This window comes from Neurospora hispaniola, assembly GCF_033458365.1.
Source record: "Neurospora hispaniola strain FGSC 10403 chromosome Unknown B0T23scaffold_5, whole genome shotgun sequence".
In the NCBI taxonomy this organism is placed as follows: domain Eukaryota; kingdom Fungi; phylum Ascomycota; class Sordariomycetes; order Sordariales; family Sordariaceae; genus Neurospora; species Neurospora hispaniola.
The window spans coordinates 2,874,012-2,885,842 of record NW_026944410.1 but is presented as its reverse complement, the minus strand read 5'-3'; the positions used below and the strand labels follow the sequence as shown (position 1 = coordinate 2,885,842).

The 11,831-nt window shown below is 50.4% G+C and overlaps 4 protein-coding genes across 4 annotated transcripts; 2 read left to right on the top strand and 2 right to left on the bottom strand.

The window, feature by feature from the left end:
• The first annotated feature begins 82 nt into the window (after positions 1-82).
• B0T23DRAFT_172169 (uncharacterized protein) lies at positions 83-842 on the top strand. Its single transcript, XM_062832932.1, has one exon. The coding sequence runs from the start codon at positions 185-187 to the stop codon at positions 728-730; it is 546 nt and encodes a 181-aa protein (XP_062692063.1). The 5' UTR covers positions 83-184; the 3' UTR covers positions 731-842.
• A 4,156-nt stretch (positions 843-4,998) lies between these two features.
• Positions 4,999-5,890, bottom strand: B0T23DRAFT_421245 (uncharacterized protein). Its single transcript, XM_062839758.1, has 2 exons — positions 5,733-5,890; positions 4,999-5,672 (listed from the first exon to the last, which is right to left on the bottom strand). The coding sequence occupies exons 1-2, from the start codon at positions 5,847-5,849 to the stop codon at positions 5,361-5,363; spliced, it is 429 nt and encodes a 142-aa protein (XP_062692062.1). The 5' UTR covers positions 5,850-5,890; the 3' UTR covers positions 4,999-5,360.
• Positions 5,891-6,261: 371 nt separating this feature from the next.
• B0T23DRAFT_382678 (uncharacterized protein) lies at positions 6,262-7,247 on the bottom strand. Its single transcript, XM_062837346.1, has 2 exons — positions 6,525-7,247; positions 6,262-6,374 (listed from the first exon to the last, which is right to left on the bottom strand). The coding sequence occupies exon 1, from the start codon at positions 7,079-7,081 to the stop codon at positions 6,659-6,661; it is 423 nt and encodes a 140-aa protein (XP_062692061.1). The 5' UTR covers positions 7,082-7,247; the 3' UTR covers positions 6,262-6,374; positions 6,525-6,658.
• A 1,255-nt stretch (positions 7,248-8,502) lies between these two features.
• On the top strand, positions 8,503-11,389 carry B0T23DRAFT_421244 (uncharacterized protein). The gene is made up of 2 exons (XM_062839757.1): positions 8,503-8,534; positions 8,605-11,389. The coding sequence occupies exon 2, from the start codon at positions 8,706-8,708 to the stop codon at positions 11,214-11,216; it is 2,511 nt and encodes an 836-aa protein (XP_062692060.1). The 5' UTR covers positions 8,503-8,534; positions 8,605-8,705; the 3' UTR covers positions 11,217-11,389.
• The last annotated feature ends 442 nt before the right edge of the window (positions 11,390-11,831 follow it).

Below are 11,831 nucleotides of genomic sequence, written 5' to 3'. Positions count from 1 at the left end.
GCACGGTGCACATTGAGGCATGTGCACCTGCAGCGCGTTGCCAGTGCGTGGTGTCTCACACTGCCACAACGCGTCTTCCCAACCCACGTTCCCCTCCTTTCTCGGCCTTCCTTCTTCTCTTCTTTCAACCAACAAAGTCAACAACACCTTCGACCTCCAACGCCCAACCATATTGATCCTCGCAATGCCCGAATGGGCCCAACCACAAGTCGGTCTCTGTTTCGATCCTTGGAAACTCACCCGAAATACAGTTAGAAGTCAAGCCTGTCGAGTTACACAGTCAAAACGCGCTGGTCCGAACGACGACGACAGCCATTCCCATCGGGTCTTTCAGCCCTCTCGCTCAGAGCACGTCGCCTCCCCCACAGTTCTCCGATTCCAGTTTTCCCGTAAAGGAATGTCCCTGGTGGCCGCTCAGGTGTTCGGTTCTTCCGCAGTACGTCGCAGCTTCGAGTCCTGTATCAGGAGCCTTCTCAAGCTTTGCCGCGCATGGGATTACTGCGGATTTCGGGTTTTTTTCCCACCTTTTCCGGCGCCTAGAGTGAACTGGTCTCGGAACTTAACCCTAAGTATACACTGGTCACATCCCAAGTCTTGCGCGCTTCGGCAGTCAAATCTACCCTTCGCCTTCTACGTCTGCGTCACCGTGTGTTTGCCTCCGGGGTCTATGGCGCCGCTGAAAAGTTGCGTCCTCTGGGCTCTTGGTATTCTACTGGGTGGCAAGGGCTGACTGGCAAGGGGAGAAGTTTCCAGTCATCTTGTGCCGCTTCGGTGCGCAGATGGGCGAGGTGTCCGGTCCCATGAGTCAAAAGCCGGTAAGAACCTCTGGCCTGAGGTCGCTCGTCAGGACTGGACCACTGGACGCAGTACTCTGGTCACCATAGCGGGTTGTTCTGCACATGTCCCGTGGCTAGGTATACCGCGTTGGGGCAAGACACATTTGGGTGCCCTGCCATGCCTGTCATCCAGAAGTTCTTTCTGGCTCTGACTCGTGGGGCTTTACGTTCGCAACGCATGCTCTGTGGAGTGACGAGGGGAGAGCGAAGACATGGCTACATACGATCACATCCCTCATTTCATCTTTCGGGTCTTCAGCTTGCCTCGCCTGAATCACTGCACTCGTGTGGTGAGCGGAGGCTGCATGACTACAAACGGAAATGTTGGGAAGGATTCTTCCATGCCTGTCTGTCGCGCTCTCTGCACCCTCCGCTCTCTCTCTTGTATCGCATGCGCAGGAGCGGATACCCACTTGTACGTCTTCCTCCCGGATAACCTCCACCGACTCTGTGGAACCGCGTTCGGCAACATACCGTCAACGTGTCATTGGCTTGTGTGTCATTGAGATCCCCGGCCAGGCGCATTAACCGATTTGCACGTATGGCTTCGTCCTACGTCGCGATTTGGACGCCAGAACCATGTTTGTTCAAACCTTCGGTCCGCAAGGACAGAAGCTCTTTGGCAGACACCTTCCTTTCGACTGGGGTGCGCTGAAAAGTTCACTTCCGGGAGAAAGATGATAGCACGGTTTTTGAGGACGCATTTTGTCCGTGCGGCAACGCCCTCCTTTACACTTTCTCGCGTGGTGCGGGAGTGTGGAGAGGAAACAAAAGCTAGTCTCAGTTGGCAGTGTTCTACACACGGAAAGACTCATGGGACGGCTATCTCGACGATTCGGCTATCGATTTGGCTGCCGACACTTGACGACTACTATGTTGATGACGGTGCGGTATCTTATGGAGGGCTAAACAAGTCCATCATGACTTGCTGGTTTGGACTGTGAGAGTGATGGCTGGGTGTCTCAAGTATCCTCTGGGGGTGTCCGTGTCCGTTCCGGGGGGAAGGAGGGTGTTTTTGGGCCAAACTCGTTGAAAACCAATGCTTTTGCAGCCCTTGGATTTCGGGGGATGGTAGTTGTGGATCTCTAGGAAAGAGAACCAAAGGTCGGGACCCATCTCGAGTTGGAGTCAAAGTTTCGTACTTGTCTGGCCTTTGGACCCCCTCTTTCTTGGTCTTCACTCCTGGCCTAGTCTGTGTCCTTGCGGAGGCTGGCTTTGCTGTTTGAGGTTTTGGTCCTTTAGGACAGGGGACTGCCTTCCTGGAAAGTGGTCTCCGGTTGTTCCTCGTTCCTGGAAGATGGCGGGAGGAACAACCCCTCACATTTTTTGAGGATAAGTCTCCCTCCACTTCCATGCTCCGGTTTTCGATGCCATTCACATGGTCCGATGCTGACGTTCAAGTATAGGTATCCTAAACTCAAAACCGTAGAAGTGTGACCGGTGTCGGACGCCGCATTGGCAAATTGCCAAGTTCCTTTCTTTCCATCCGCACCGTGATTTTCAGCAAACGTCTGTGCGACACCGGGTGATATTGAGATGCGATGTGTGGGCTGTCCGCCGGTGTATCCAAGGAATGCCGGGCGTTTCGATATTGTCCGGGATGTTGGGCATAACAGGCCGGAAGTGTCGATCGGTAAGGTGAGGTGCCTATCCCACTACCGGTGTGGCATAGCGTGATAGCCTTGCTTGCTTGCCTGCCTATGCACCACAGTAGCATCCTTGGTCGGTTGCCTCGTGCATTATCACATCATGTCCAGATACCGTCTTGCCTTTTGTCCCCGACGTCTCCGGTTGTTCCATGTCGAAGACGGTAGAGGGAGATGATAATCGTTCGATGTTTCAACCCAACGGCCCCATTGGGAAGGGAGGGAAAAGGCCATGCTGTTACATCCTTGTAAGGTTGTTTGGTGGGGTTACCGGGGTGTGACTGGACTCGTCGAGGTTACCGTGTTCCCATTCCGTCTTGTTCTACGGTTTGATATGCAGCTTTGATGACGCGGTTTGGGAGATGAAGCCAGAACTGAACATGGAAGCTTTCGTGCCTCGTGTTCAGCCTGCACTGACCCATCAAACTCCGCTAACGTCGAGCCAGCGAAGCTTCGAAACAGCGACTGCCTAGTTTCGCTGAAGGTCCTGAGACTAATTCTCAGCTGATTCCATTACGGGCGGAAACCAATGACAGTCTTTTCTCGCTTTCTTCCGAGCTTCCAAGCCACTAGTGTCGACCTCCAAGAACATGCTAAACATTGTCCGGAAAATGCCGAAATCGTTCCCCTTTCCCATTTTGTTTAGCTTCCTCCGTCAACATGTGTTTTAGTGTATGTACTTCGCACTGCTACTATTTTAGGCAAACAACGCTAAGCTTTAGTGCTCAAACAGTGTTACATGGTTCTAAGGATTTTCCATGTCTCGGCGGAGCATCCGATCCATCACGACCCGACCTAGGTATGTAGTTCGCATACGAACGCTGGATGCCCGAACGGTCTGATCATCTTTAGTTCTGTTTCAAAAAGGGTCAGTCAGGTATTGACGGGTTCATGCACAAGAGAAATGGCCGTAATTCTGTTTCGGGTCACAAGAGCTTGGGAGTTGTGGCCAAAGCGGGGAATAAAAGATGAAGCGGCTCTGCGTTCCATTCTAGTTCTTCACGATCCACGGTTGTTTGTTGAGGATCAACGTTTGTTCTTCATGATGTGTCTGTGAGGGTTTGTAGGCGATGGTAGGTAATTGCGAATGTTATTAGTTAGATGTCAGACATCGACATGAGGCATGGTAGGTATCATACTGGTGTAGGACATCTAGGATAGTGCGGTTTGTTGAAAATGCTGTTCATTTACAAATTTGAAATTTTTTTATTTTTTTAAATTTTTTTTTTTTTTTAAAAAAAAACCCTTGGAAAATGAAACCAAAGGGTATTTAGTACAGTGAACTAAAGCAACATCATCGGCACAATCGGCCGGCACAACGGCACAAGACGAAACGGGACGGTGTCGAACGTGGAGCGGCTTGTTGGTTTCATTTAGATTTTTTTTTTTTTTCTACCCATTCCACTCGGCTTCTTCTGGGTCCATTCTCTCTTCAAAATATTTTGACAAATAGTCAAAGCAAAACAATGAGCACTTAGTTGGAAGAAAGGAGGGAGGAGGGACTCAAGGGAGCCAGTAAGATACGTCAGTCAGCACTCAATTACTTACTGTCTATGTACTTAGCTTGAGGTGGTTCAGTTCCTTTACCAAGAACATTTGGTATTCGGTACGCACTGTGTTCGCAGCTTGATGCTTATTGATCTTGACAGTTGGATCATCCAACGTCCTGACAATTTTCTTTCCGTTTTTTTTTTCATTCTTTTGTTCTTTGTCGCGGGCTCTCTTCTTTCTCTTCCCTTCGTCAACGTCGATTGTTCTTGACTGTGTGCATACGTAGAGGGCTCGTTCCTCGTATCAGTATACTTGACTTGAAGCGGTTTTATTGATCACCATCCGCCGGTTTGGCTATCATCGTAGGCCGCGCGGTGTCTTGTCTCATATGCCGCTTTCACCCGTGCATCTCCATGGCGATTTTTGCTTATACAGGGGGGGTTAGAAGTTCGTACTCAGCACCTTCAGATATAACTATTTTTTCTATGTAGGTGCATTAGGAGTTCGTGACACCTTCCGAATACAACTCGTCTATAAGAGCATGAGCATGAGCATGCCCGGTCGAGACATGTGAATGATATTAAATGCTAGAAAGAAGAAAGAACAAGCAAACTCGCTTGTGTACTGTACAGGAAGGAATGCACATCGTTTGATGTAACGCTGTTGCCCGCATTGACAGACACATACGAAGTAACTCCCATCGTAGTACATACTTGTTTCGGTAATCGCCATCGGATAATAACAAGCAGGGGGGAGAGTCCACCGGTACGTAGTGTACACGCAACATTTTTGTGCCGAATGTTACAAACATGTGGATGTACATGTGGGTGGGTGGGATTCTAGACGCCGGTCCTGTTTTCCGATGAAGCCATTCCTTGTCGAGTTTTCTTATGCGTTGTCATTCTTAAGGTGTCTGCCTGTTAAGGTGTGCCATAACAGCTAGGTAGTAAGTTGTCATAAATGGTCAGTTATAAGGGTCACTGCGTGCCGTCGTTGAATGGTAAGCTTCTATGTGATGGTGGTGCATGCATCATATTCGTGGCATGGTTCGGTGAGAAAAGATTTTATGCACAAGATAGTAATTGATACACGTTAAGTCCGTGTGCTGCTGCTCAAAAGAGAAATGAAATCGCAAGAAGTAACCCAATGAATGCCCTTTGAAAATCTGTACGTATGGGGGGTATCAAAACAGCAATCTCATGAGTCCAAAACACGCCGGTATTCGAGTCCTTCCTTTCCCCCGTCTCAAGCAATTTATTCGAGCCAATATTTTCCCGTGTCGAATATCTGGCACAAAAAGGCAACCGGGTATGTAAAACGTGATAACCTATGGATATTTCTGCCCATCATTGTGTTCCTGCGTATCTGGTGATGCCTCCTCTCCTGTCTAACCCATTCGGTGAAGGCCTGTCGTGCTCATGACAGGCCGAGGTGTGTCGCTTGTTGTCATTGTTGTAGGGAAGACCTCGGGAGGAGACCCTCTAAATGCCGGAGTAAAATCACTAAGGCTGGTGGTCGAGCTGTTGCGAGCGCCCAGTGATGGGTTGCCGGTATTGAATGTTGGAGTCAATCCAGTAAAGACGGGAGGGGCAACCCAGGTTGATTCGTAGGACAACATGCCATCTAGTGCCCGGGGTACGCGAATCTCGAAGCGTGTTGCCGATGGCACGACTTCCGATTCTTCTCCCCGTCCCATTGCCTGTCAAGAGGTTAGCATATGTGGCACCTTATAAGGGAAAAAAGAAATGCGTGGTCTTACCAAGCAAGTAGCACAAGCAGCGTAGTTGACCCAGACCCAATTCATGCAGTTGTAAGTGTAAAAGTGCTTGCACCGGTACTTGTAGTAACCGCCACCTTGACCGCCGCCGTTGCTCATTATGGCTAGTGTAGTAATGTGATTTTTTTTTTTTTTTTTTTGGAAAGGTACAAGTCTGCAGAAGAATGCTGGTAGAATGTGGAGTTGAAATATGACAAGTAAGATGTTGAATTGTTTGGGGCGTGTGTGATGATACTCTGGAAAAGAAAAAAGCAATGAGAACAAGAAAACCAGATCACGTATATATATACATAACGGGCGGCCCCAGAACGACGGCTGCTACGTCTGTATATGGAATATCAGGACCATTCCACATGGCGAGGTGAACAAGGGTGCTCGGAGACGTGCCGATGGGTATTTGACCCTCACATGGCATGACAAGGGTAACGAGCCCGAGCCTCAAAGACAAGACACTGGGCTGTTTGCTGTCAGAAGAGATGCCTGTTGCCTTGACATGTCTTGGTATTATTACGGTGATGTATGCATGGATATGGAGCCATGGTCAAGTTCCACGCTTGTGTTAGTACCCTTGTTACTTGGCCTCTTTGGCTGCCGTCTCACGACCCTGGGTCATGGGTAGGGAGCCTGATCTAGTGTCAGTCTATACTGTGGACGGGATATAAAGTGGAAATATGGGACAGGCAGAGTGAAGCTAGCCAAGAGGAAGACGCATGCAGTTTCCAGAACCTCATAACGGGAATTCTGGGCCCAGACAGAGGTCCATCAAGTACACACATGGGGGAGCAGGGGCTACCCTATAGCTGATACCCCCAGGCTATGTAGCCTGTTTGATCGTGACCATTGGTCCCAGTCTTGGCCAATGCCGAATGCTGATGAAACAAAGATTTGGCCGACGACAAAAGAAGATGTTATGTATCAGCGATAGCCAATGACGCTCGGCAGGGATACGAGCGGTGGCTGGACAGCCCGTGATGGCGAATGGATAGGATGATGCCATAGGGAAAAAAAGAGTCAGGCAGGAAGGAAAAAAGAAAGATAGTGCACAGAGAGAGAGGTGTTGGTATATAACAATGGAACCGTGACATTGAAACCCCACCATGGCACCTCGACGGGTTGTTTTTGGAGTGGCATGATACGTCGGTAGACAATGCTGAGTGGCGGCGGTGGAAGCCACCCACAGTCATCCCAATGCCGAAAGACGGCAATCCTGAGACATGATAGACGTGATGAGCATGTGAGGGGGACGGGCCGGGGAGACAATCACGCTGTACGCGATGTTGCACGACCAGACAGTATAGTCCATGCGGGCCGTGACGGGACGGGATGGCCATGGAAATGGTCTCTCATTGTACACTCATTCGTTGTTGAGGCTGAGAAGTCGGATCCAATGGGGGAATTTGGATTGTCTCGTGTTGGTTGGCGGCGGCATGTGGGAGACTGGACGTTTCAATGTGAAGATTGGAGGAATTGACACCGCGATTGACAGTGAGACTGGCCCTTCCCTTCCCCGCTGATGATTAGCGGAGCTCTCGATCCGGGTCTCCGCCCAGCTGCGGATTCTCATTGGTCCGAGAGAGTCCCTTACTGTTCATCTGAGCTCAATCGGGTTAAGCCAGGAACAGGTACCGAGAGCTAGATTGTTAAGGAATTCCCCTTTCTGTGTCCACTGTTCAAACAACCACCTCGATTTGGAAACTTGTTTCTTCATCCGTCGTCGCAATCGGACCAGAACATTACCCCTGGAAACCGGGCTGGCTACATTGGGCAAGGTATCACATCCACGATCTGGCACCAAAGCACCTCTGGCGAGCACTATGCACTATCCCGGACACCCTATCCCTTCATTACACGACACCCAAGTGGTGACGGCTATTTGCTTGCCTTCTAGAAGCCCGTGTGTTGCACGGCATAGTCTCTTCCCCCGTCTCTTTCGCCATCCTGTCTAGTGTATCTATCTCGCCCCTCATCCGTCACCAGCCCATCTCGAGCTCACCGATGGATTTCATGAGATTGGTGCTTCCAAATCTCCCGTCAAAGACATGAGATGCTTTCAAGAGCTCACCTGCCGTTGGCATAGGATGATCATCTGCTCATTGTGGCAAATCTGCCCACGTTGCTTACCTTCTTCACGGCTTGATAACTTCATTTGGAGCCTCTTCCCACAACGGCAGCGACGAAAGTAGCGTAGGCAGACAACACTATAATGCCGTTGTCTGATAACGCTACCCCCAGCCTCAGCCAACGTGAACCACTCATTTATTTGGTAAATTTTATATGTACTACCTGACGTCGCTTCATTTTCCATCCAAAGATTGGACGGATCCCCCCCCTATACATCGTGAACCATTCCTGCCAAGTCTTTGGTGTCGAGGAAGATGGTCTTCAACTCCTGACATTCGCACCATATCAAGCTCTGATGCTGCTTCGGCAATGCCGCATATGAATAATCAAGCTGCACGCCATTACTGCAGCTGTCAAGCAGAGAGACAACGCATGGGGGAATTACCCAAGTGCAAGCAGCCGGTGGATGGCATGGGTAAGGATGTTCTTCCACAATGTTCAAACCGCAAGTATTCATCCAGCACGTCTATGGACTACCTTGTCCAAGCGGATTAATGGGTTACATGGTATCAGCCTCTCCTGTCGTTGACTCCAAGTTGTCCTGTATCGCTGGACTTACACTACAAATACACATTGCCGGCCTGTGTACGCTTGTAATGCAGGGGTTAGGGTTAGAGGTACTGGAGGTCTTCAAGTTCAACTGTGTTTTCTGTAACCACTCAGGTGAGCCGGAAGATTTCCCGGTCTTGGCATCGTGACCGCGCGTTTCAATGTCTAATGGCTTCGCCCCAAGACGCGTCTCGCCTGAAAGTCGCCGTCCCGATCCAGCACGACAACATCATCAGCTACATCATACAATTTTTCAATCATATCTTCAGAATTACATGACAGGAAATGGCTCCCATGCGGGAGATAGCCGCGTCAGATGATGAGGGAAGCGACTTCGACCACATCGACAACGACGACGACGACGCGATCCAAGACGCGACTGTGCAGCACAACGAAGCCCAGGAAGGACACCAAAGTCTCCATGATGGTAGCAACGTCTCGACGGACCTGTCCTTCTTCCAGCGCGTCTACGACGAACAAAAAGCCGTTGCAAGCGCAGGAACATACATCGGCACCAACGTCACGACACAAGGGCACCACCAGCCCGCCTCAAAGAGCGACCAATCCTCCTCGATAACCGATCCCGTACCCGCTAGCCGTCGACCGTTGAAAAGAAAGATTGGCGATAACATTGTCGACCTGACCGAGCTTACCCAGGTTACCACTCCTAGAAAAAGCGGTGACGGGAAAGAAAAGACCAACGGAGGTGTAGCTACGAGTGGTACACTACAAGAATCCGGCTCGGTACAACAGGCGGTACGCACATACGGCAAGCGAAAGCAAGCCGAGAGAACACAACCAAGCCCCGAAACAAAAGATGAGATATCGCGGCAATCAATCGTTCGAATCGACCCCTACGAGTTCCCTGACGACGGAGACGATGACTATACAATCCCTTCAATCCCAAAGAAAAAAACAAAGGCAACAGCGAAACGCGCTTCGCCCACCTCAGCCAGCAGTCTCCCCGTGACACATCCAAATGCAACTCCTGATCGCGATGACATCAGCTTCATTCCACTCCCCCCGTCCGAAAATGCGCCTTCTTCCGTCGCCCAGATCCGTAGCTATCAGAAACCAATATCAAGTGAAGAGAATGTCCCGACAAGCAGCTTGTCTGCCACTGCGCCGCAGCGCCTATACATCGCTCCCAGTGCCCTTACAGCCAGCCAGAAAGAAGAATACAGAATAGTCAGTTTGTCCACGCAGGGCACACAAGATAACCTGGCCACACAAGACGATTTGGCCCCACAAGATAACATACCTCCAGAGTCTTCGCTACCTGCTGTACCGCCATCAGATCCGTATCCACACCAAATGTTCGGAGACGGACTACTATATACCGGGGCCGGGACTGCATACAAGTCAAGTGGCATGACTACTGTTGTGCCCTCTAACCTCAGTGACTTCATACGCCGCGGCAACGGTGATGGTGCGCTGGATGCCGCAGCGGCTGCGGCTATGACTCTGACATCGGGCTTGGGATCGGGCAGTTTAGAAATGGGGACTCCGGCGAGAGTTAGAACAACTTTTTCGGCGTCTTCTCCAGATATCATTGGCGGAGCATCGCCTGGAACTCGAAGAAGTGGAAGGAAGAGGAAGGCTAGTCAGTTCTCTGAGCAAGATGCGACTGAGAATAGCCCCTTGATGCGTAGTCAACTGGCAGAGGTTCGGGAGATGAGTGCAGAGGAGAATGCTGATTTCGCTCCTGGCGCAACGGATACTCCTCAAGCGTCCGAAGTTCTCGGCAATGATCAGTTGCAGAATGGACAGATTACCGAGCAACATACTCATGCTACTTTGCCCAGTAGTACCGTCAGAAAGAAGAGAGGGCGAAAGAAGAAAGAAGCCGTCCAAATGGTTACTGAAGAGGATGCTGTCCTGGACAATAGCTTTGAGGCTACCGAATATGAACAGCAAGAAAAGGTTCCAGCAGCTGCTCCTGAGCCCACGAAGCTTGAACAGCCACCACCAAAACGAAGGCGTGGTCGTCCACGAAAGTCTGACGTTGCCGCCACTCAAATGCCAACCAAACAACCGACTCCAGCGCCCGAACCCGATGAGGGAGACGAGCTAGCCTCACCTGCACCACCAACAGGCAGGAAAAGGGGGGTTGTTAGCAACACCAATACAAGGAATCGAAAAGCGTCCGCGCCCATCATCATAGACGACAGCGAAAGTGATGGAAATCTTTCCGATCCACCAGAAGAGTTGTCAGAAGCTGACAAGGAAGCCGAAAAGGATTCCATTGAAGCAGAGCCAGAAATACCCCCAAGTGACGAGGATGAGAATGAGGATGAAGAGGAAGAACTTCCCCGTAAGCGTGGACGGCCAGTAGCAACGGCCGCGGCGGCAGCAGCACCAAGAAAAGGGAAAAGAGGAAGGCCACCAAAAAACAAGGTGCTGCAGGAGGTCTCAGCCTCTTCTGCAAGGAAGAACAGCCGTTCAAAATCAAAACTCCAGGCGGAGCCGGATTCAGACGATCAGGATCAAGATCAAGACCAAGACCTGAAAAAGGACCTGGAAGAGCAAGAAGAAGCAGGAGCAGTGACTGAAAAGGAGAGTAACAAGGATAACCGGGGGGAAACTACTCCCATCCCTGATGCAAAGCCTCCTCGATCTCCCGAAACTCCTACGGAAGAAGTAGATGAGGTCAAGAACAAGGACGTCAAAAAGGAGAAAGAACTTATCAAGCCGACGAGCTTCTTGTCAACGCAGGGTAGAGTCAAGTACAGAGTGGGCCTGAGCAAACGGTCAAGAGTGGCGTCGTTGCTGAAGGTGGTTCCGAGGAAGCAATGATGATGAGAGGGGCCGTTTGTTTGCCAGTCATTTATTCTATTGTATGACGATAGTATTTGCTTGTATATACCACGCTGTCACATTCACCACAAACCTACACAACTCATAATAATGACTCATGCCAGACCTCCCTTAGCCAACTATAGGTACTTATATAACCAACCATATCAGCCGGATCACAAAACTCTAATACCTCCCTAAGGTCTCCCAAGCATCTAGATCTACATTTTTTTCTACCCTAGGTAACCTGAGATATTCCCCAACCTCAACCGTCCCGCTAGCAACTTCTCTCATCTCCCTCCCTCCAAGAAACAATAAATGTGCACCCACACCATATCCCGCATCCTCTGTCCCCACTGCCGCCTCTCCGTCACTCTTACTTTCACCTCCGAAGCCAAATGTCCCTCGGCCGCCGCCCTCGATGACGGACGCTACGACACTTCCGTTCCCAAAGGACATTGTCTAAAGTGGACCAATAGGGAAATCAGAATTTTCGGCCAGGAATCGTGTCATAATTGTAAGGACCAGCAAGAGCGAGTGTCGGCGTCAGTGGGGGGAGATGAGAGGAGTGAGGGGAGTAAGGGGGGTGAGGAGGGTAAGGGTGATGATGGGAGT

Bases quoted from the DNA above. Each gene is read 5' to 3' on its own strand.
- B0T23DRAFT_382678 (XM_062837346.1), bottom strand. From the start codon at position 7,081: ATGGCCATCCCGTCCCGTCACGGCCCGCATGGACTATACTGTCTGGTC.
- B0T23DRAFT_172169 (XM_062832932.1), top strand. From the start codon at position 185: ATGCCCGAATGGGCCCAACCACAAGTCGGTCTCTGTTTCGATCCTTGG.
- B0T23DRAFT_421244 (XM_062839757.1), top strand. From the start codon at position 8,706: ATGGCTCCCATGCGGGAGATAGCCGCGTCAGATGATGAGGGAAGCGAC.
- B0T23DRAFT_421245 (XM_062839758.1), bottom strand. From the start codon at position 5,849: ATGAGCAACGGCGGCGGTCAAGGTGGCGGTTACTACAAGTACCGGTGC. The intron at 5,673-5,732 runs GTAAGACCACGC...ACCTCTTGACAG, and splicing joins CTGCTTGTGCTACTTGCTTG to GCAATGGGACGGGGAGAAGA.